The sequence below is a fragment of the Dermacentor andersoni genome, chromosome 1 (genome assembly GCF_023375885.2).
Source record: "Dermacentor andersoni chromosome 1, qqDerAnde1_hic_scaffold, whole genome shotgun sequence".
Classification (NCBI taxonomy): domain Eukaryota; kingdom Metazoa; phylum Arthropoda; class Arachnida; order Ixodida; family Ixodidae; genus Dermacentor; species Dermacentor andersoni.
Window position 1 is genome coordinate 109,473,908 of NC_092814.1, and position 24,380 is coordinate 109,498,287.

At 46.2% G+C, this 24,380-nt stretch overlaps 2 protein-coding genes across 3 annotated transcripts in view; both read left to right on the forward strand.

Moving 5' to 3' along the window:
- The window catches only part of LOC126545605 (coactosin-like protein), an 829,152-nt gene that overhangs the window by 692,259 nt on the left and 112,513 nt on the right, over window positions 1–24,380 (forward strand). The gene's annotated exons all lie outside the window — the stretch shown is intronic.
- The window catches only part of LOC126545601 (uncharacterized), a 56,042-nt gene that overhangs the window by 850 nt on the left and 30,812 nt on the right, over window positions 1–24,380 (forward strand). For both annotated transcript variants that reach the window (XM_055061882.2, XM_050193523.3), the window contains exon 2: window positions 21,297–21,425. In XM_055061882.2, the coding sequence (XP_054917857.1) occupies window positions 21,297–21,425 (129 nt within the window). The remainder of the gene's footprint in view (window positions 1–21,296; window positions 21,426–24,380) is intronic.

Genomic DNA, 24,380 nt, shown 5'->3' on the forward strand with positions numbered 1-24,380 from the left:
AGAGTGCATTCCGACCTAAGCAACCTATTTTCGCTATATTTTTCATACATATAAACGTGCAATACGCCCTGCAATTTTACTCTTTCTAGAAACTAATGTCTGTTTAGCTTCAGTTGAGGTAGTGCTTTTTTGTGTTAAATTATGCCATCACATTTAGTTTAACTTATTCTGACATATGGTCCCAAAAAATTGCTTTGGTTTAAGCACACTAATTTTAACAGGCTCCTATATGTCACGACACAAAAATATTTTACTTTATTGCAAATTTGTAATTTCCACTTGCAATATTGCACCTCAGCTTGCGGAAACACACATTATACGCCCATAATGCATCTGCAACATTTACAACAAGCTCTGAAGTTTGTCAATTTCTGTAGTTATATGAAGTACGCAGTTCTAATTTCCGGCTCTTTAAGCATACTACCATTACGTTAAATGTTTTAGCCCAAATTTACTAATATACCGCATGCTCACCCGTGAAGTCTTCTTAAACAGAAATAATAGTTCTCTTACTAACCGTAAAAATATAAGAGATTCGTCTAAGAACAATTTCTCACTTCCCTGAGTGAACAGTAATTATGGAAGATTCACTGCTCTTTGTATGGGTATTAAATACGCGAAAGAACTACCATCTCACACTAAAGCCTTCTGCACTAGCCTAACACCCGATAAAGACGTCAAGAAACATTTGCTAACCGAACTACTACCTACAGGTTCAATACTTTGAATATATAGTGCAACCTTGTTTATTTTACATTTTTCAACGTTTACTTATGATTATGTTTTTCATATTATGCCCTGGTTAATTTATCTTCCTTAGTCTTTGGTTTCTCTTTTCAGAAAATCTACAGCTTTCATTTGTGGTGTACATACCTAGTTTATACTACTCTTGCAATCCACATATTGTAGACATTTGTTTTGCCTAATTATTTGCTATGTTAAACTTGTGCACTTTCTTGTCACTGTATGTTGGCAATAACAAGTTAATTATTATATTGTTGATTACTTGTAGGATGTCACCCTGACAGGTTTGTAACTCCGGAACCTCTTCCAGTACTCATTTTTAATAAGTTCCCCTGAAGCTATCCCCATATAATCCTTCAGACATTTTTTTTTAACTTTCCATTTGTGCGCGTTGAGAAGCAAGACCAGTCACACGGAGACTAAGTGCTTGTTATGATGCATGGTTGATGCAGTGAAACCTTCTGCTCAATGTAGTAATTTTGTTGCTAACCGTTTGAGCCAGCGCCCCCCCCCCCCCCCGCCCCCATTGTTCTAAGAAAACAAAACACCCTTCAGGAACTTTTCTCACTGCTTTCGAGTTATGATAGCGTTTGATTTACATAGCAACGCGAACTAGTATAATTCATGTCTGCTGTACTACACTTATGAACACACCTAGCCAGATAACATGTGTGTCGGTGATCTCAACAGCAGATTTTTGAGGTGTGCCTTTCTTTCTGTACCGACAGCCATACAGTCACCATTGCGATTATCGTTGTTGATTTCATTGCTGCATGTTATTATTTGGCAATCCTCCATTCACAGTAACCTAAAAAATTAAATTATGGGGTTTTAGGTGCCAAAACTACTTCCTGATTATGAGGCACGCCGTAGTGGAGGACTCCGGAAATTTTGACCACCTGTGGTTCTTTAACGTGCACCTAAATCTAAGTACACGGGTGTTTTCGCATTTTCACAGTAAACTGGCACTGCACGAAGTTCTGAATGGGTTAATTGAAGTTCTCTAGTAGGAACTTTGGGCTTTCCGCTCAAAGTTGCATTTGGTCAGTACACGATTACTTCTGCTTCTATTCGTATAATTGCCATTCTCGGCCCACCCGATCAATATAGTTTCAAATGCAAGGCACTCGTCCAATACGTATTGCGTCTTAGTAAGTAACGTAGCCGGCATTCCGAGCTTCTGCAATATCAAGGCACAAATTTCCAACAAGATTCCTAACAAAATTGTTTTCCATACTGCTGTAGAACTATGGGAGCATTCCTCGCTTTTGGTCTCAAGTCGTCATGACTGAAATTTTTCAGAAAGCTTCCTACTAATAGTGCACTTTCAGGAATGCGTGCCCCTCAATGATAATGCATCCCTCGGGAATGGTGAATGTGGTCAGTGCTGTCTGTTAGGATAAAATTATAACTGGGATTTCATGTGTACGTGTGCATGCGTGTGTGTGCGCGTGTGTGTTGAAAAAGAAAAACTCTCGATACAGCTTTCTGTTGCTCAAAACGTGCTACATAAAAGTGCTGTTTTTTTCGACCGTGAAAGAAGCCCGCGAATGCACGCAAAATCGCCAAGCCACTAGCCTCTTGAGGCACTCTGCGTGTATTCACGGGCTTCTTTCGCACTCGGAAAAACACTCTTATGTAGCACGTATTGAGCAACAGAAAGCGTTATCGAGAGTTTTTCATATTACTGTGCAATTTTCTCATTGACACCTTTCATCTAATTATAATATAAGAGAAGATGATTAATGAATTGAAACTAATTATGTATTTACGCGGAGTGCAAAAAATAATCTGAGCATCTCCAAGCGACGGCAAATAACAATACCTTGGTTCTGTTCAGCTACGTGACATTCGCATATATTTACATATTGGTGCATGATAGTTGGGACACCCTGTATAGTTCGAGAAAGATAAAGCTTCTGTAACTTACCCAGTAGAACAGAGCGATAACTGCTGAAAGCTGAGAACAAAGGGCTCGGCGAACGTCCTTGTCAGTGCAGGCGATGTGCCACATTAAAATACCCGACGCGTAAACCATAAAGCATGGCCGAGGATTGGGTACAATCCCTCGGCGACACGTTCATTCCAGAAGTGAAGGAACAAGATGCACTATACGCGATAAAGATTTACGTAGAGCTTAATCTTCATGCACAGTAGTTTGTTTGAGGAGTAAAACCGAATATTATTGAACAAATTGTGAGTAACTCGCAAGAAAATGCTGCTGTGAGCTGAAGAAATAAAATGCCACTTTTCAGTCGGACAAAGTGAGGTGGACACCTGAGGGGTCACCATACATTAAGGGTCTAGTAGTCACGTTTTCTTGAAAGCAGCACAGCAGTCCTTGTTCCCTCGCAGGCACAAGGGGGCATTGCATGTCTCGTCCATCCATGTCGTCCTCGACGACTGCAAATTTGTGCTGAACATGGGTCAGCTCCGTAGTGTGTGCCTTTTCGGCTGGCGCTTCCTGTTAATTAGACGTATCATAGTGTTTACATTAGACTTTGATATACTTATCCCAACTGCCTTTGCGACGGATCCCCAGAAAGGAACGGGGTTCTTCTAACGTAGTTAGCCGGCGAGGCTTGCACTGCTGCATGGGCGGAGAAATTTTTGTGAAATACCAGCAGCTCTGTCAAGGATGGCAGCTAAAAGCTGGCTGAAAATGTCACTTCGACTTACAGAATAGTGCTCAACCGTCTCGCCAATAGTGACTATTTTATCTGTGAACAGAATAAAATACTTTATTTCCATCATTAATGGATGAGGAGAGGACAACTGCTGTATAGCCACCCCTGACTGGCCCTCTTCCCCCTTCTGGATAGAGCAGGTGATGTAGAAGAGGTCCTCAAGAAAAAAGAAACGCCAAATACAGTTGTGAAATGTAGATATACATTTCAGTAAGAAGGAAACATAATATCCCCAGAAGAAGCAACAAAAAGCTCTGTAATATATTATAGCTGAAGAGTAAAATTGCGTAAATGAAATTTGAGAGAAGCAGAGTCGCTGTCAAAAACAAGAAGTACTGAACACAAAATGATCAAGTAGATAACTTCAGACCGTACATCATTCATTGAAAATCCGAGGATACCTAAGCACTTCTTATGAGTTGTGAATGCGAAAGCATTAACGTCTAATTGAATGTCATTGAGCGGTCCTTCGAGGTTTATGCTGTGAGTAGTTTACTATAGCGGTACGTGCTGCCCGAGCCAGCAAGCGGCAGTAGCCCGCGGTGCTGGCTTCTGGCAGCGAGAGCGAGAGTGACGTGGCGTCGTGGTGATGCCCTCTCCATTCAAGCGACACCTCACGCGCTATCGTTGCATCAGGTGTTCCCTTTCGCCCACTCTGTTCCGTTGAGGCGTGTTCGTGACGTGGCATCTCAGCCGATGGCTTTTTAGGCGCTGTTTCTCTGTTACCGACTACGGACGGCGGCTTTTTCGCTCAATGGGTCACTTGACGCTTTCTCATTAAAAAGAAATTCGGGCCAAGAAAGTACATATCAAAATAATATTAGAAGATTCGCGTCCCGTGTTCATAACTAAAGGACTCAGATGTGTAATTAAACATTTTTTTCCAATTCTCTTACATTCACGCTCATAATATCAATATTGTCTTTCATGTAATTGTTCAGCAAAGTGGGAATGTGGCACTGAAGTGACTGTGTCGCATAGTTGGTGCGGTAAGCGTGTGCTTTCCCATATTCTAGTTTACGTGTGCTGTAATGAGTATGAAGTTTTCGAAAAACTTCACCAAATTTATCGAGATAATTCATACTGTCTTTCAACTCGTTTGTTAGCGCATTGCACAAATTATAGCTATACATGTCTTCAATCCGTGACAAGCTTAATTTGTTGAGTAACGGCTGTACCGAAGGGTGAGGGGGGAATTATATAAATTAAGAAGGTGTTAACAACTTGAATAACGTTTCTGCGTAGTTATTTTTTTTTCGTTATTACATTCGGTGGTCCCATAGTTATGAAACTGTCAGTGGGACCACCTAATACTATACATATCAAGTATAGTATTAATAGTAAAGCTTCTCAATATTCAACATAGTTATTGTACCTTAAACCAAAACCCAATAATTTATGTGTGATGGAAACAACGTATTGTAAAGAAGAAATAAGATACTTTTGGTGACAATCGTTGTGTCTGTAAAGCTGTCCAGTTATTTGCACAAGCTTTTTTAGGCATCTATTCTATATGTCTGACACAGGACATGTTCGCGGTAATTATCACACCAAAGTTTAAACTGGTGTATGAGTTCCATCTCTTTACCAGACTGCATCAGCTTTAGACATGGGGCAATGACCTTTTTCTCTGCTTGAACAGTATGGCTTTTGCTTCGCGTGTGTTAATCACCAACCAATTTTGAATTACCCAAGTACTAATCTTTCTTAACGCGGTGTTTGCCCGGTCAAAAATTTCTGTGGTAGTTTCCGAAGCTAAAAATACTCGTATCGTCAGCATAGATGACTAATTTGATCTGTTCATCCAAAATGGTATTTAAGTACAGAATAAATAAAAGTGAACTCCAGATGCTGCCCTGGAGTACTACTGTGCAAATCGGGAGCAAGCCCGAATAGTTGCCGTCCATATCTACTTACCGAAAAATATATGAGAGATAATATTGGATTAGTTGCAACAGTTCAACTCGTATTTCGTAAATTTCCAACTTGTTAATTAGTTGTTTTCGGTATAGGTGATCAAATCCTTTTGTAAAAACACCAAATATACTCCGTCTGGTCAAGTAACGCAGATTATGTTCACTAGTGTAGGCGGAAACTGTACTACGCATCGAACAGAATTTTTGCTTTATTAAAAGAATCTGAAGGTCGCATTAAAATCAATTTTTCTAAGCCCTTTGAAAAGACTACCAGCACAGGAAATGGGCGACAATGCCCAAAATTATTGTAATTCCTCTTATATGTATGGTCATATTTTTAGACAATGTTCCCAGCTGAAGCATAAATTAAATATATGCGTTATAACTGGTGCTATCACATCAATGACAAATTTCCCAGGTCTTATTTGTATCACTTGAGTGCCACAACTAGCAGTGTTATTCAGTGCGAAAATAGTAGACTATCTCACCTGCCGTCACGGGTTTGTGAAACATGCTACTAACAATCGGTATTAGATTCTATGTGTATCACATCGCTTATTGATGGTAGTGTCAAATTGGTACATTTTGCATTCAAGGCATCGGATTAACTATGCCCACTTATAAATTCACCATTTATTGTCAGATCAGTTCCGCAGTTGGCTTTTTATTGTCAGATCACTTCCGCAAAAAGAGATTCTAGATAACTGAAAAATGAGGGAAGCTTTCCGTTGTGTTGGCGATAAACTGTAATAAGTATTAATTGGTCACTTTGTTCTGTCAGCACCTCAATGCGTAACACGTAAAGGAAGTCAGCACCTCGTAGTGTCATTGGCTTATCGACAGTAGAGCGACGCCATCACCTCTTCCGTTATTTCGGTTAAGATTATCTGTTTTGAAGCCAGAAATGTTAAAAGGCCCATCTTCATATAAATACGAAGTTCCAGTTAGCACGCTCGAACTGAATCCAAAATTTATTTGGCTAAGTAATCCTTCTAGAAGAATGCGTCTGTTTCTGGCCGATTGCATGCTAGCGTGAGAGGAATAGCTTAATAGACTAGAAATGACTTTAGGAGCAATATAATGCACGCACAAGCGTGGAAGAAGCCCGCGAATACATGCAAAGTGCCTCGAGCGGCCAGTCGCTCGGCAATCTTGGGCGCATGCGCTGGCTTCATTCACGCTCGGAAAAACACTTAGTGGGCCACAGAAAGCTGTATCGGGAGCTTTTCATGTCGCTCTACAATTTTCTCATTGACGCTTCTCATTTATTTATAATATCTCAGAAGTTCATTATTTAGTTAAAACTAATTATGTAATTAGACGGAATGCAAGAAACGCTCTCAGTATCTCCAAGCGACGGCATAATCGGTACTGACGATTATTGTCGACACAACAATAATCGTCATCTGCCTTGCTTGCGTTTCTTTTCTTGAGAACGCCGCGCCCGCTACTTTCCTGTCGGCAATGCTATGTTATGCTGATAACGCGCATGCCGTTCGTTACTGGGAAGTACCGGGTTCACAGCGTTAAAGATAGGAAATGCGGACAAGACGTTAGAAAATGCGGACAACGATTATCGTTGTGTGGCAAGATACGATCCAAAGGTTCTAAACTTTTCTTAGAGTGTATTGCCATTCCAGCTAACAGTTTCCTTAACGTTTCTCCAATAGTATGTGGCGATCCTAATTGTAACGCCGAATCATATTTTAGCACATTTTTGGAACGGATGTCTCGAAAGTGGTGCTAGTCTTAGGAATTGTGCTAAGCATACATGACGACTACTTCTCAGCTTCAATTTCGCCATTACAATTCTGCCCTAAAGTAAGTTATTAAAAATATTAGTTACAATTCTTAAAAAATGGTACAATTTCGGTAATTAACGAATTTATCGTCAAAATTTGGCATGTTGCTAATGCCCGCCTAGCCACGTAAACAATCTACAAAGACGGCAGGAGCCTAGATGCATGTTACAGTTTCCTTAAACGTGAAGTGTTCCGCATCAGAATAAGCCGCTAGTATGTGTGCTGTCCTGTGTTGAACGTGTCGGATGATGACGTCGTTTCCTTGAAACGAAAGTCTGTGGGATACCTCGAGAAAAACCGCTTCTGCGATAAAAATTGGTCGCACCGCGTGTCAACGAAGTCCAAAGGCAGCGCGCCACCTCTCTTGAAGTACAGGAAGCTTGGAGAGGCGCGCCATCTGAATGGTGTCAGGCGGGGCCCGCGAGTTTTAATCGAAGCGTGTACGGGGCTCCTGAGGTACAGACGGGCGAATGTCCTCATTATCGTAGCTATAGGAGCAAACCGGGAATGGCACGCGTTTCATAAAGTACATAATTTTTGTTGTACCGAGCTGCAGTCGATACATTAGCGTTTCCGTGCCCATTTGAAAGCTCTAGATACAACGCGTAATTAAGACGAGGATACACTTTGCAACGGATCGATCTCTTGTTATTTTCAGTGAAAGAAGTCGGAATGCAGTGCTTCTTACTTCAGCATTTTTAAGGCACAACGCGTATCTATTAATGCGAATTGAAAAGCCGAAATTCCGTTTTGTTATGGGCCGCTTTTAGCAGTGCGCCCGCAAGTTCGTTGTCTGCTATCTGATAGCCTGTCTCGGGACACCCTGTTGTACCACTTCTTGTCTTCGTTCAGCAGCCTTAGTGAAGAGCCTGTGAGAGGCCCTCGACTACGAGGCCTTTACTCTAGGGCCTCTCTTCTGCATCGCCTTGGACGTCGTCCTTCACTTCTAAGCAATTGTGGCTCCACCTTCAGTTCATGCTGTCCGCAGAAGTGCGTCGAATGGCCTCTGCGAAGAACGAGACCCTGGAATAGCTAGTTCGGATCGCGAGCAGTTGTATAGTATTGGAACGGTGTCCACTGCCCAATCGGAGCATGCCAGTAGCGTGAATGCGGCAGTCCTTGCGTGAAAGACGATGTCATCAGCGGGCGATTTTTGCTCACCTGCAATAATAGGGAGAACAGTATATAGGTGCATCACAGCTAGTTGTACGAGTTGGTTCAGCATTGGGAGAAAATGCGAGAAATGATGCCTCTAGCATTCATTGGCACGTCGCTAAGCATCTTTCTTCTGTGGGAAACGATGGTGATCTATGGTGCTCACTGAAATCATGCAAGCACTGGATGCAGGACATTGAGTACTTGTAAGTCGCTTCGAGCTGACAGTGTGCGCAGCTTAATAAATATCATGTGAAGAGCATTGACTAGTGACTGCAGTATGACGGCGACCTGCTGGTCTTCCTCTTGCAGTTTTTGGGGATCAGCTAAGGAGTTCGACGCTGGCATTGCGCTTTGCAAATCCGAAGTTGAGCGATGCTTTGGAACTGCAGGTCAACAATGAGCAGTTTCGCTCTCTGCAGCTTTCTTAGGCTTGTATTATTTGTTCATCGAATAAGGTCTGCTTGACGCGGGTGGCAAAGGAGGCAGTGATGAAGGAAGTGGCACTCACATCATAGGTGCTGTAAGGGTCCTTGAGAATCATCAGCGTCGTTTTTAAATTATGTCGGCAACTTCTCGCTACGATAATTGGCCCCTCGCCATCTGCTTCAATATGGGAATTTCTTCTTGAATAAGGGGGCATTCCTTTCACGAGGCATCATTGGGCCCGAAACAGTAAGGCCACTTGAGAGTGGTGGCATTGCAGCAGTCAGTGCTATGAGGCTTGGAGTCACGGGTGCACGCCGTCCCATTCGTGCACGCACTACTCACCTGTCCAAGCTTCATGCATTTCCTGCACTACAGTGATCTTGGTATCAATAAACAGATCATATGCCGAAATTGGCCTACCGCCACATGTGACGGAAGCTATTCACAGTTGAAAATCATCTTCACACAACGTGACTTGCCGATGCGAGAAATGTGAGGGACCAATTTGTAGCTCAGTCTGTAGCTGGCTTAATAACTATTGGTAAATTTGAGTTTGAAATGGCCTCGTCGATGTCGTAGATGACGCCAGTGTTGATCTCCTTGCCTGGCGGAACATGGGATCAGATTTGCATACCACCGAGTCTTGTGACCTGGCATAAGGTCTCTAACGCGGCCGCGTCTTAAACATCTATTTCGAGAGACAGAGAGAGAGAGAGAGGAAAATGTAAGGATGTTAACCAAAAACGTTCCCGGTTGGCTACCGAATGCTTGGGGAGGGGGGAAGAATATATAAGCAGGAAAGACAAGAAAAACAAAAGAATAAAGAGGCAGTCACTCTGAACACACTCGCAGAGGAATGTTCGCTGACAATCGCAGGCGTTCGTACAGGCCAGTCGCCTTCAAGAAGTGCAATACGCGTTTTGTGGCCTAGTGCATTCAAGAATGCTTAGGCGAAGGATCCAGGACATTTTCGTCCAATAGTGATCTGTCATCCAGGCGACTGAGTCTAAGGGCGCTGTAACAGAAATCTATTCCAATCTGTTTCTATTCCATTTTGTCGCTATAGAACTCTACGATAGGTTAAAAATATTTCGGGCCATCCCACATCTGTTTGTCATGCGACATCACGAAAACTGAGAAGACACCCCCTCTAATATTACGTGTTCACACTAATTATGTATCATTAGGACGAACAAAAGAAAAATAATTTATTCAGTTTCTATGCCCTTTCCGCCATTGGTCAACATTTTTCTGGCCGTGCCCGCTCCTCCTGTCCGTCACGCCACGTCATAAAACCGTGAAAACTCATCACAGAAAATTGACGCGTACGCACTGAAGAATCATTAATACGCCGACCAAAACAGATTCTATTTCTGGAATAGTCAGATACTGCCCCGTTCCAAAAGGAATGAAAGACGGCTGCCAGCCGATCGCTTTGGCACTACGTACTCTGAACTACCGGATAGAATTTCTCTGCGTGAAATGCGTGAATACGTGAATAGTTCTTCGTGGCAGTATAACGTTGTCGAGCCCTTTCGGCATGTGTATCACATCACTCTGCCAAGTCTTCTTCGGTGAGAAGCCTTTTTAGCGGCATTTTAAACCTTCGGTTGCACGCCACCGTGATTTTCGACCAGCCTCCGCAAGCTAAGTAAGGGGAAGCGGGTCAATTGCAGCCGCCGGCATCACCCTCTTCAACCGGTTAAATATCTTCAGCGCGCTGGCTCGGCCCCATCGAAATCTTCTCCACTATAGCGTGCTCCTCGCCTCGTGTCAACCAATTAGATAAGAAAAACTGCTCACTGTAGGCAATACTATTCGCTTTGAAAGCAAAAAAAAATGTGACCCCCTTTAAACAAGGAGTGCGTTTGATTAGGCTTTTCAAACAACGCTGCGAGTTACCTCCCGATGCTTGCGTCGCTGGCTACGTAAATATGACGTCAGGAGATTGGAATAAAAACAGATTGGAATATTTTGACGTTATAGGGCCCCTGTATAATGTCAAACTATTCCATTCTGATTTTATTTCAATCTCCTAACGCCAAATTTACGTAACCGCCGACGAAAGCATCAGGACGTGACCCGCAACGATGTTTCAACAGCCCAATCAAACGGCCTCCTCGTTTATAGGAGGTCACTTTTGTTTACATTGAAATCAAATGGTACTTCCTAAGTTGACAGATTTTTCTTATCTAATTGGCTGACAAGAGGGGAAGAGCGCGCAGAAATAGAGACGGTTTCAGTGGGTTCGTGCCAGCACAGTGAAAGCAGATAACCGTATGAGGAGGGCGGTGACGGCGTCAGCGATTGGTACGCTTTCTCAGGCTTAGCTTGCGGAGGCTGGTCGAAAATCGCGGTGGCGTGCAACCGAAGGTTAAAAATGCCGCTAAAAAGGCTCCTCACCGAAGAAGACTTGGCAGAGTGATGTGATACACATGCCGAAAGGGCTCCACAACGTTATACTGCCACGCAAAAAGTTCTATTATACCCAAATAAATCCATGCTCCAGGCAGATGCGAGTAGCCAGTGCCTGAGCGATCGGCGGCAGCCATGTTTTATTCCTTTCGGAAAGGGGCAGCCTGCAGCTATTCGGAAAAAAATGTAGTTTTGTTCGGCATATTATTTCATTTTTAAGGAACACACGTCACTTTGACGCAGTTAGTTATTGCGGTTTTGTGACAATGCGTGAAAGGCAGGTGAAGTGGATGCAGCCCGAAAACTTTTGACCAATATAGCAGAGGGTTATTCGCAAAAAGGTGTCGAATCAGAAATAACTATTTTCTTTTTGTTCGGTCCGATCGTGCACAATCAGTGTGTACACGTCATATCAAATTGGGAGCTATCGCGCTTTTTGTACATGGAGTGCATGGATGGTCTCCACAAGTTTCCAATTACAATTTTAAACATATTATGAGTAGAAATTATTTTCAGGTAGGAGATATGAGGACTCCAGGTGAGATCACGGTTGACAATAACCCTAAGAACCCGTGAGTATTCTTATACGTGATTGAGTGGCCCTCAATGCACACTGGGTAGAACCATCGGTTTGCGTGTAAGTGCCACTAATGTTCATTTTTCGGTAGATATCGTCAAACCTTGCCGGCGAAGGTATGTCGAAGTCAGGGTCGGCACTAGATGTATTCTTGTGCGCACTTGTGGCGGTGTCACGCCTGACGCGACCAGATGCAGATATCATCAGCGTAGAGCGAGACATTAGCGCTTGATGGTAGCGTTTCGGCAAGCCCCACTAGCACCAGACTGAAAAGACTCTGGCTGAACATTTCGCCTTGTGAGGCAGCATGACTGGAGGAATACTTATTTGTCACGCCATCGTCTGTAAGAACGAACATACATCTGCTTGAGAGATAGGTCCTAACCCATTCAAAGACATTAAATCCAAGTTCTACAGGCTCAAGAGCTTAGGGAATGGCTTCGTGGGTAACATTGTCGTAGGCAACTTTTACGTTGTTAGGGTTGGCGTCTGACACCACGTGGCGACAGGAATTTCGCCCGACCTTCTACCAGGATTCGTCGAAATGAGGGTTGACTTCTCCTGCGAGGGTCAACGTCAGGCACCTTGCGCACAAAGGGCCTTCTACCAGGATTCGTCGAAAAGAGGGTTGACTTCTCCTGCGAGGGTCAACGTCAGGCACCTTGCGCACAAAGGGCCTTCTACCAGGATTCGTCGAAAAGAGGGTTGACTTCTCCTGCGAGGGTCAACGTCAGGCACCTTGCGCACAAAGGGCCTTCTACCAGGATTCGTCGAAAAGAGGGTTGACTTCTCCTGCGAGGGTCAACGTCAGGCACCTTGCGCACAAAAGGGCCTTCTACAAGGATTCGTCGAAATGAGGGTTGACTTCTCCTTTCTTTGCTCGGTAATGCAGGAGGAGGGGCCCTCTCTCTGTGCCTGTCACGTGACATCGACGGAAGCAAGATCCCGCCCACCCTTGTAGAGAGCCTATTTAAGGGGCTCCGAAATGTACTTTTATATACTTCATGCTCTTCTCATTTTCTTTCATCTACCTTTGAATAAACCGTGCAAGTTTCGCACTAGCAAATCGTCTCGCCCTTGCTCGGTCGCCATGGTCTACCGGATGCCTGCAGCCCGCCGACAACGCCACGCTACCCAATAAGTAATGTCGGTCGAGCTCGATAGGCAGGCGCCGCTACTTCTCGGCAGCAGTACGGTACGCTACCCTGGAGTACGCAACAACGTCTAGGAACAGTGCAACGGAGAGACGCTTCACAGATATTTATTGTTGCACAGTTGTCCCAAAATCAATAACTCTGTCAAAAACCAGCCAAAGGACGACACGTCAAAAAGCAGCCATAGCATCATAGTAGGTGGCATAATATTCTAGGCACCATTCTAGGCATGTGTCAGCAGCATCATGAGTGAGTGAGTGAGTGAGTGAGTGAGTGAAGAAACTTTTATTGCAGGTCCGGCGAGGACGCGAACTCGTCGCGCACCTGGCTAGTCCCACGTCGGGACCGGCAGGTCTAGCCCACCGGCCCGGTCGCGGGCACGCCGGACAGCCAGGATTTGCTTTTCTAGAGCGGGGCTACGCAGAAGCGAGTCCCACTCCTCCTTGATGAACTTGGGGTATGTCGACCCGCACTCCCACAGCATGTGCGCTAGAGCGGAGGTCTGCCCGCAGGAGGGGCAGGCGTCGTCGCGATACACGTCCGGGTAAGCCTCGTGGAGAACGGACAGACACGGATACGTACTGGTCTGCAGAAGCCTAAACAAAACGGCTTGCGCCCTATTCAGCTTGGGGTAAGGGGGTGGAAAGACCCTTCTAGACATGTAGAAGAATTTAATAATCTCGTTGTGAGTAGCGGGAGCGTCCCTGTGGCCGTAGGGAGGAGGGGAGTCGGTGCTTCTTGCAGAGGAAGCGCGGTCGTTGAGGTCACGCGCAGCCTCGTGAGCAGACTCATTGAGGTTCGGGGGAGCACCCTCGACCGACCCTACGTGAGCTGGAAACCAGTGGATTGAATGATGCGTGAGAACATATCGACTCGAGCTGCTAAGAAGACGAGCAGCTTGCTTGGCGATGCAACCCTTCTGAAAAGCCCTAACTGCCGTTTTGGAACCGCTATATATCTCGGACCCACGACCGTCTAGCAGGGCGAGGGCGATGGCGGCTTGCTCGGCGACTCCGGGATCTGAAGTGCGAATGGAGGCGCAATTGGAAATCTTGCCGCTAGAGTCGACCACAACGATGGCAAAGGTCTTCCCATTGCTGTACTCCGCGGCGTCGACGAAGCTTGCTCTACTGTCTCGTTGCTTGATATGTTTGAGGATGGCTGCTGCTCTGGCCTTGCGTCTGCCCTCGTTATGGACGGGATGGACATTTCGGGGCACAGGGGCAACATCGAACTTGTCTCGAATGCACCTAGGGATCGGGGTAGTGACTATCGGGAATCCCGCAGGTTGGTAACCCAGCTCTTCGAGGAGGTGTTTACCTGCCGCTGTGGTGCTCAGGCGAGTGAGTTGCGTGCGTTCTTGGGCTTCGGCAATCTCCTCGGCAGTGTTATGCACCCCCAGCTTGAGGAGATCCTCGGTATGGGTCCTGATGGGTAGCCCGAGAGCCCTCTTGACCACTTTGCGGATGAGAGCATTGAGCTTGTCTCGCTCCGCTCTGAGCCAGTTGTGCATAGAAATTGTGTACGTAAAGTGACATAGTACGAAGGCATTGATAAGCCTGAGGAGATTGTTTTCCTTCATTCCTCGGTGCCGGTTTGCTATTCTGCGAACGAGGCGGAAAGCGTTGTCCATCTTTGCGATGATCTTGCGGAGAGCCGTTCCGTTCCCGCCGTTGAAATCGACAAACACGCCCAGGACCCGAATAACGTCGACCCTGGGTATCACCCCCCCGTCACAAGTGCGAAGACTGATGCTGCTTTCGGAGAGTGGCTTCCAATCTTTGGGTCTGTCTCCCTTCTCTTTTCTGTAAAGCAGAAGCTCCGACTTGGCGGGGGAGCATCGAAGTCCGGTGGGGCGGAGATACTCCTCGATCACGTCGATCGCCTCCTGCATGGATTATTCAACTCTGCCCTCGTAGCCTTCGGAGCACCATAAAGTGATGTCGTCGGCGTATATGGTGTGCTTGACGCCCTCCACGCGTGCCAACTTCTCGGAAAGGCCAATCATACAGATGTTGAACAGGGTGGGCGAGATGACGGCGCCCTGAGGAGTGCCCCGCCCTCCGAGGGGCACATCGTTGGAGCGGAAGTCCCCAATGCGATGCTTGGCCTTCCTGTCCGTTAGGAAAGAGCTGACGTAGCTATGGAATCTGGAACCGAGACCCAGGTCTGAAATGGTCTTTACGATGAAGCTGTGGAGCACGTTGTCGAAAGCTTTCTCCAGGTCCAGACCGAGCAAAGCCTTGACGTCTCTGGAACGGCCATCCACAATCTGATGCTTTATTTGTTTCATTGCATCCTGCGTCGAGAGTCCGGCGGGGAAGCCAATCAGCATCATGTCCATGACCTTGCTGATAAACTCACAAGTACAATCCGCCGGTAAGGTGTAAAGTCCAGCGGAGACTCTACAGGCTTCAGTAGAGGCACCAGGCGCCTGCACTTCCAATCGCCTGGGGCTATGATGTGATACCAAGAATAATTGAAGGTATCCGGAAGACAGAATATTGATTTTTGACCTAGGTGGCTTAAGGCTGCGTAGGTCACCACGTTGGGACCTAGTTATGACCACCGTCTACATGTAGCCAAAGCCACATGAAGTTCTTCCACAGAGAAAAGCACTCCCATACTTTGATTTCACGCGATGGGATCATGTAGCCATTGGCCGGCCACCAAAACGACATCGCCAGCAACCTTAGGACAAAAATCACCAGCAACATCAAGCTCTGGATGGCTTTGCTGTAAGGCCAGCGCAGTGAAGGGACGACGCTGTCGTGAAAATGAGTGAAGAACCTTAAGGGTTCTTCATACAGGGGATAATGGCTTGAAAGGGTCCAGTGATTCGCAAAATGGCTTCCATCGTTGGTCCTGAAGTTTATTCAGGTGACGCTGAACTTTCTTCTGAATACCTTGGGCTTCCCCGAGATTATATATGGACTTGATGTGCCTACACCGTCTCTCGACCCGCCAATGGATCGCCCGAAGCCTCTCCAATTCTTTGTCGCAATCTGTGTGTCTTATAGATGTTGTAAACGTACGCCTAGAAGTCTGCAGCGTTTGTGCGACTCTGTCTACAAAGGACTTGGGAGGCTCATGTCTACGCTTGGCCTTGACCGAAATACGATATGCTTGCCGGTATGAAAGCACAAGTGAGAGAGAACTATCAAGGCCTATAATAGTGATGTACGTAGGAATATGCTGGCTGCCGTGAGTTTCAATATCTGAGAACCAGTCAACTTTGCAATTTAAACTCTGCGACACCTATCAAGTCCAAGCAGCTGATGTAAGTCAATCTTCGGAGATAAATCAAGCTGCCATGGTTCCAAACTCTCAGTCCATGCTCGGAAGCCAGAAGAACTAGACTCGAGCCTCTGATTTGCCCTCATGCTTCCCCAGTGTGCATGATGAGCATATCTTTCAGTCTGTCTATCAAACTGACGTAAAGGAGACATACAGGCACATATCAGTGTAAATGACACATTTGTTTTGCAACACGGATACACAAGTACTGATTGTCGCCGTGAGGCTGCACTATTTGGCGAACATACGTGAACTTCTCGGGGATATACACAATAACTTGACTGCGTTGAATGCATGATAAAGAAACAAATTGATAATGGCGAACTTGTTTGAAAAAAAAAGTCGTAGTTTCGCCAGAAAGGCGAAGCATTGGTTGCAATAGCAAATTAGTAGACAGCTTTACGAAATAAAGATAGTAGTTTTATCTGCCGTATAACGTGTAAAAACATTCGATTCACTTACTAACTAAATAACAAGCATGGTGCCACGCACGCATAAGCTAACAGGAACACATCTCACTTGTTGACAGCGGAAACTCGCTGTCAAAACGCTGGAATAAGGAAGCCCAGAGGAAGCAGTGAGCGAATTGACCTTCGTGCTGCCTCTCGCTTCAACGCGAATGAAGCGGCGAAAACACAGCGCACGGCGGACTCTTTCCCCGTCGCAGATCGATTCCAAGATAGTGCCCGCAAAGCCACGTGCGGCCGCGCCATACGCAGCAGCCGCCAGAGTAAACGTCCTCACCCCCCTCTCCCGCCCCTCCGTTCCCCGGGGATTTGCGTGCGTCCTCCTCGCTTTCCTCCCTCGCGCGCGCGAGATTCGGCCCACCCTTGTCGGCTCACCCTCGGACGGTTTCACTCGCACATAGAGCATACGGCACGCGGCAACGATGTTATCACTCTTGTACTTTCTACGGAGCATCACGGCGACGGCGGCGACGAAGCCAATTGCAGAAATGCGCCGGGAGTGTCCATACAATTGATATCGCAATGAAACGAAGTGCCGAAATTCTGACATCCGTGAATGCAGACCTATGGCGTTCTATTCAATAGAGAAGCGCATTTGACTTCCTCCCGGAAAGGCCGGTGTAGTTGTCAATGGCAAGCAATCATCAAATTCTTACATACGTGACAGTATACCTCTGGCGTTCTCTTGAATTATAGATGGGCACTTGACCTGCTTCCAGAAAGGTCGAAGTGGTTGTGGAAGTGGTTGTGCTATCCTTCATGTTACTGTAGGCCTGAAATTCTGACATCCGTGACAGCAGACCTCTGGCAGTAGCTGGCTGGACCAGAACAGGAAAATCAGCATTTGGAATATGAACGTCGACATCATATATGAGGTTCCTTGCCGTGTGTCGGTCCTGCGGGATGTAAGCGCAGTCTCTGATGTCCACAAGCTGCGTAAAAGTTCGCAAAAGCATGCAGTGTGACAGGGTGTTCGATGTCCATGGCCTGAACGTTCTTCCTGGGATTGAGTCAAATGTCCTCTATCTCATTCGGCACGAGTTTCGAGTCATGCCGAAATGATTTGCCGATTCACGCTCCTCAGGTTGTCCGATGAATCAATGGGAACAAACAGTATAATATGGCAAGGAGGACCGCAACTACTCTTCATGGTTGCCGTACTTGCTGGTGAAGACGCGCTGGGGATCCTCCTCTTGGCTTTGCGCTTTATAATAGGGACGAAACTGTTATCGCTGTCATCTCTACTCACCGTATACAGTTGAGTGCTGTCGGTGCCATCATCCCGGCTGCTCCGTTTCCTTGAGGTTGACGTCGAAGGCACTGCCATTTAGGGCTACGTACAACGGGGTCAGGATATATCCCCACATGCAGGAGACCCATGATCCCCAAAATACACTAAAGAACGCAAGAACTCAGAAGACCGAATGAGAGGCGTCCTACAGAACAAAGATGTGGTCTTCCCCATCTATGGCGAGGATATTCCTTCGAGTGTTGACACTGATGTATCTTACTTCGTTAGGCATCAGCGCCTCGAAATGCATAGATACGCTTTGCCTGTTGAGTTTTTTGATGTTGCTGGTGGCGAGTACAGGCACGAAAAGGATGGCGAATTGCTGAGGGGTTCGTGTCGCCCTTGCATTGGACGCATTCGAACGGGAGGCGACGCTGAACATTCTTCTCTTCACCCTGCGGCTCAGCATAATCTGTCGTCGGATTGTTTCAAAGTTGTCGTCAGATGGTTTCCTCACAGTCAACGCAGTAGATCATGGTGTCATCGGTGTCAGCGCTGCTGTCTTAGCCGTTCCGCTTCCTGGTGGCGGACACCGTGGACGCTTCTGCGTCAGGAAGGCGTGCGTAGGGCTGGCCTTCCACGGGAAACAGGCTGCTGACGGTCGCTTTCAGCGAAATATGAAAAAAGCGAAGTAATCTGGAGCTTGAACACACGTTCATCGTCTATGGGTACCACCTAAGAGGATTTACTAACCTGAATTTAGACATTATACACGGGCAGCTTCACATGCGTTAGCCAAGACAGATTCTGTCATCAAACTCCTCAATACGTTTATTTGACAGCTCAATGAATTAGAGGTCTGCACTACATCAATTACACCGCGCCAGGGTAAACCCACCTATAAACCACGTCCACTCGCAAGTTTTGCAACAGGCGCTGGTGCACGTTATGGAACTCACAAATAAAGAGTTCACGCTGAGTTCTCAATTCTTACCGTATATCGTTAGCGTTGCTGAGATTGAGAAAGCTAGCTGACTGGTGATAGAAGCGTTCTCGGGCACCCCGAAAATGAAAGCACCGTAAGATGGTAATGTTACTAAAATAGGCATTTGCGTCCATTCTTGCTTGTTTTGTAACCAATCGAGACCACTTTAGTTGCGGTAGCTTGAACCATTGTTCTGTGTAACAGACACTTAGGCGCAGTAACTGGCATTGACGGCTTTTAACCTAAACAGCTCTCATCAATAACAACCTTTGATTCGGTTTCCTTCTTTCTCCCTCTCACTATATCTCTGTTCGACGAGTAAGGTCCGATCAAGCAATAAATTAATAAGCTTGGGGATACCACTTCGTAACAGAACTTTGAACACAAGAAAGCGAAAACAAATTTGCGCAGTCTCGATTAACGAGCGTAATACCATGCGTTACACGTGTTAACAAGTGGCGCCAGCGGGGCTAGTATGAACACGTTCTTTTATCTGTCTCTCCCGCAGCCGGAGTGAAACAAGTTGGTTCCTCCGTGGTGCCTCGCTCAGCCAAAAATCAATCTCACAATACCTGGCATCACGAAAAAAGCTGATCTATCGTCACCAGCCCTTAAACAGCTCACGCTATTATTTCTGCACGAGAACTACGGTGATTCTACACGTATCTACACTGATGGATCTGTTTTGCCAAACAGCTCCGCGGCGGCAATCGTGATACCAGCGACAGTCCCAAAAATCAAATTTAGGACGACTCACGCGACAGCGTCGACGGCAGGAGAGCTCGCAGCGATCTTTAGTGCCCTTCACTAGACTGGTAATGAACAGCCACACAAGTGGACGATATTCTGTGATTCTAAGGCGGCAGTCTCAGTCTCTACTGTCACCTTTACGACGCGGACCGCACGAACAGCTAATATTTCACATTACAGAGAAGTTACACCATATAAGTGATGCAGGCCATAACATAACTTTCCAATGGCTTCCAAATCACTGCGGGATTATCGGCAATGAGCGGGCCGATAAAGCTGCCCTTTCAGCCCATACTGAGGAGCACCACGTACCAATTCCACTTTCCAGAACTGACGCAGCACGGAAGCTCCATCTGCTTGCTCGGCAGTATGCCATGTTCCATTGTAATGACCCCCTTTTAAGAAATACGCGACTGTACTTGATCAAACATTAAGACTTCAAGCGCCATCACAGCTTCGCAGTGGAGACGCCACGCTTTTGCATCGACTGTGGTTGGGCGTTGCTTTTACCAAAGACTATGCGTTCCGCATAGGGATGACCGACACCCCAACCTGTGACCACTGCGGCCATGAAGAATCAATTGGCCATATTTTGTGCGCCTGCCCGCAGTACGGTCCACAGAGGTAGTGCTTTCACCACGAACTTGACCAACTGGACGACCAACCGCTATCCGAAAAAAGAATTCTACAACATCGAAGGGAGCTAACGTCACAGAAGAAGGCCGTGCAAGCACTATTGCGCTTTTTGCGATCTACCGGCCTTTGCGATCGCCTTTAACTGGAACGCCTTTTGTGTGTGTGTGTGTCTCCATGTGTGCGTGTTTCTTTTTTTTTCTTTTTTTAGCGTTTTCCTCTCTGTGATCTTTCTAACCCCTATCTCCCATCCCCAGTGTAGGGTAGCAAACCGGATATTCATATCTGGTTAACCTCCCTTCCTTTCCTCTTCATTCTCTCTCTCTCTCTCTCACCTTCAGAGATCAATCGTTTCAAGTTGTCTCGCACTTTGTCCTACATTTAGATAATTCATAGTTTTCTCGATTGCAGGGCCAAAAGGGCCAAAAATCTCCGAAGAGAAGTCGCGCAATGTCGTCGATGACTTGGGCACCACCGAAACGACGCCGCAACCGGCCCTTGATGCGTTGCTTCAGCATTTCTTCCCAGGATCACGCTACGCGCACTGCTACGCACAATGTTCGAGCGCCTTTCCGGGACAAAGGAATCAGCCTATCGTCTTTCCCAGTCATTATCGTGTGCGCAAGCAGTTGAGAGTCTGATCTAAACACAAGATAACATAAGAAAACAGCGCCGGAAAGCCCCGTACACTTTCCCAGTCTGCCGTATAACTTGGCGGGAATCCATGCAAGTGAACCTATCACCAGCGATATCGCGCGTCTTCATAGGCGATTAACGCTCTCAGCAATGCGTCATTACAGCAGTTCCGCAAACTGCGTGAATACGGCGTTGCGACAGTTGTTTGCTGCGTTCCCTCATTGCACTTCGAGTATTGACTAATTGTCGGTAATGTCTCGTACGGCTTATTAGCGTCGTCCTCCAGTTCTCGATGTTCCGAACGACATGTACCATCATTATGTTAGCTTCGTAGCAACTGGGGCGGGATGTGATCTCCCGTCTATAGGTGGCATAGGACAGGACCGACTCATTTCGCTCCGAAACTTTCTCGAAGCAGATGAGCACTCGGGGTCGGCTACGCGCACCTCTGAGCCCCACATCACCGGAGCGAGAGTAAAGGAACATCTGCCGAACAGAGAGAGAAGGGCCGCCCATGATGTGGATCCATCAGGAAATATTGGAGACCGTAAGTACCACTGATTGTTCCTTCCACTCTTGCACACGCCTTCCATAAGTACAAATAGAATTCGCTGCGCACTTATCCAAGGCCACCAGGGAACTATGTGCATTATCTGAACCAGGACAGCTGTCTGCTTGCATGACGTCTTTTGTGCGCCAAGAACAACGGTTGTCATCATGATCAAATGTCCTCCACAATCCCGCCTTGCAGAGTATTCGATTGGGAGGATAAGAGTAGCTCTTACAGCCCGAAAAGTGCTCTCGCGGAGGCTCGCAAGAGCACTCTTCGGGGAGAAGTGAGGTGGGAAAGAGGTCAGTCTTTTTTTTTTTATGTGGACTTGTGACGCCACGTGGAAAGAAATTGCGCTTGTTGTAACGTTGACGAAGGAATAGAGACTGTCTTAGCAGCTGTTTTTCTATCTGAATACAGAGTTCATTCCCTTTCTTTTGTGTGTGCTGGTTGCAGTGACCAAACGTTAGGCTATGCAGGGCCTCTTGAACTCGAACGGTATATATAGTATGTCTTTAGCCAACACTCGAAACAAACTGTGTCCAACGTTATTGCTGTAAAATAATCAGTAGAAGTGACGTCTCCTTATTTTTCTTCCGCGCCAAAAGGAACGTTCTAGAAGAGCACTTCCTTTCATTTCGCACAGGTTATCTCGCATAACCTTACAGTGTGGAGAAACTAAAAGAGCGCTGGCCCAGTCCACATATGGGATAAACTGGTAGCTTCAAAACAATAGAGGTGGTTTTATAGTAGAAGCGCCAAACGCCTTTGGTCAAGAAATAGTGTCGTCGCCAGTCACACTATTACACATATATGTATACACCGCATTAAAGAAAACCGCGGCATAAAGTCGATCCCCGTCTTATATACTGATCATTTTTTTCCGGACTACACCGTGTCTTTTTTTCACTTTTGCTAGAAATAAAATAGGGGAGGGGCAGACCTATATTCCAATTCTTACTGTATATATATATATATATATATATATATATATATATATATATATATATATATATATATATATATATATATATACATATATATATATAAAGTAAGAATTGCGACGCTAGTTTTCACGCCGCCCTAGCTTCCAGCGCACCGTCAGTGAATATGGCTGAGACAAGCGACAGTGAAGCCAAGAAACCACGGGTTGACGACGACAAAACATCTACCTATGATCTAAGTGAAGATGAAGACAAAGACTGCGATGAAACGCCGTTCTCCTTGGTAACGTATAAAAAGAACCGGCCTGAGGGAATTCCAGTTGTTTTTCGACCCTCACAAGAAGGATGCAACTTCTGGCAAGTGAATCCAAACCGAGCTGCGTCGGAAATTGTCTCCGCGGCAAAAGAAAAAGTGCAGTCTTTCCTCGTGAATAAAGATGGAAGTTTCTCTGTTAACGTTACTTCAGTTTCATCTGCAAGACATCTACTGTCGATGAGCGAAGTGGCTGGTTTGGAAGTCAAGCCATTCATTCCGGCGTCTTATACCGAGAATGTTGGCAAGACACGCCATGTGCCAGTTGAGTATACGGAAGAACAACTGGTTGACTTCCTGAAGGATTCTGGAGTGACATCAGCCCATCGTCAGGCGCGCTACAATCGCCAAGAAGACGGAGCGGTAGAATCACGCCCTCTGAGAACCGCCATCCTCCATTACAGAGAAGACAAACTAATGCCGCAACGAGTGCATTTAGGTTTCACGAGTCACCCCGTAAAAGAATATCATGGCCCTGCTCTAAGATGCTACAACTGCCAGAGATTTGGACATCTATCGAAGAACTGCCGCAGTCAGCGTCGCTGCAAGATATGCTCTGAAGACCACAACCAATCAGAGTGTAAGTCTGTGTGCCAACCAAAGTGTGCCAACTGTGGTGGAAACCATACAGCTTCCTACTCCGGGTGCCCTCAGAGCAGAGCTGCCTCACGGTTACGCAGACATGAGTTAAAATACGGAAGGCTGCCTCCTCGTAATGCGCCCCCACCCAACCTTGATGCTGTAAGATGCACGCCTCCAACTCCTAGCAAAGAAAAAGAGCAAGGGGTCCATATGAGCTATTCTGCAGCTCTGAAACACTCAGGTCGACAACGTCCTGACAGCGAGCGGCATGATCCCCCTTCAGAGAATGCTACTCATCTTGCCCAGGCTTCGAGTGAAATTCGCCGACCTTCGCAGCAACGCCCTCAGCCATTGACACAGCAACCTCATCTAACGTCTGAGCGACTGCCTCAGCATTCGCCTCAACCACACCAGTCATCCCAGCGACCATCTCAGTCAACTCTTCAGCGACCTGCTTCGAGCACGCATGGAGCTTCAGCGTCGTTTGGTGATTACGCGTCTTTACCTGTTGCACAAATGATCCTGCCCATGCTATTCACAGCTCTGCGTGCAATTCTAAGTGTCATTCCACAAGCAAACAATCTACCAGAGGTAAAAGCACTGCTTTCTATGGAATCGTTGGTGCTTCCACAACCACCAACAGCTCCACGGCAGGCTTCCAATGAATAATCGTTACAACAATGTTTTCGTATTTCAGTGGAATGCTAATAGCCTTCGAAATAAGTCAGCTGATTTTCGCAAACTACTAGCTCAACATAACTTTCCTGTTTTATGTATACAGGAGGAAGGCGTAAGAGATGACTTTCGTCTTTCAAACTATGTTATATATAAATCATCGAGCATTGCTGGACGTAGCAGAGCGATGTTATGCGTGAGAAAGGACCTGCCGTCCTATTTAATACAGTCGAGCGATTTAAATATACAGGAGTTCGTAGCATGCAAGATATCTTTTAGAAATACAAGCGTCACAGTGATCAGTCTTTACCTACAATGTGCTAGCAAAATATCAGTTGACAGCTTGGTGAATGTGTTTGGTATCGCAAACTCACATGTGCTGATTTGTGGGGACTTCAACGCACATAACGTCATCTGGGGCAGTGAATATAACGATTC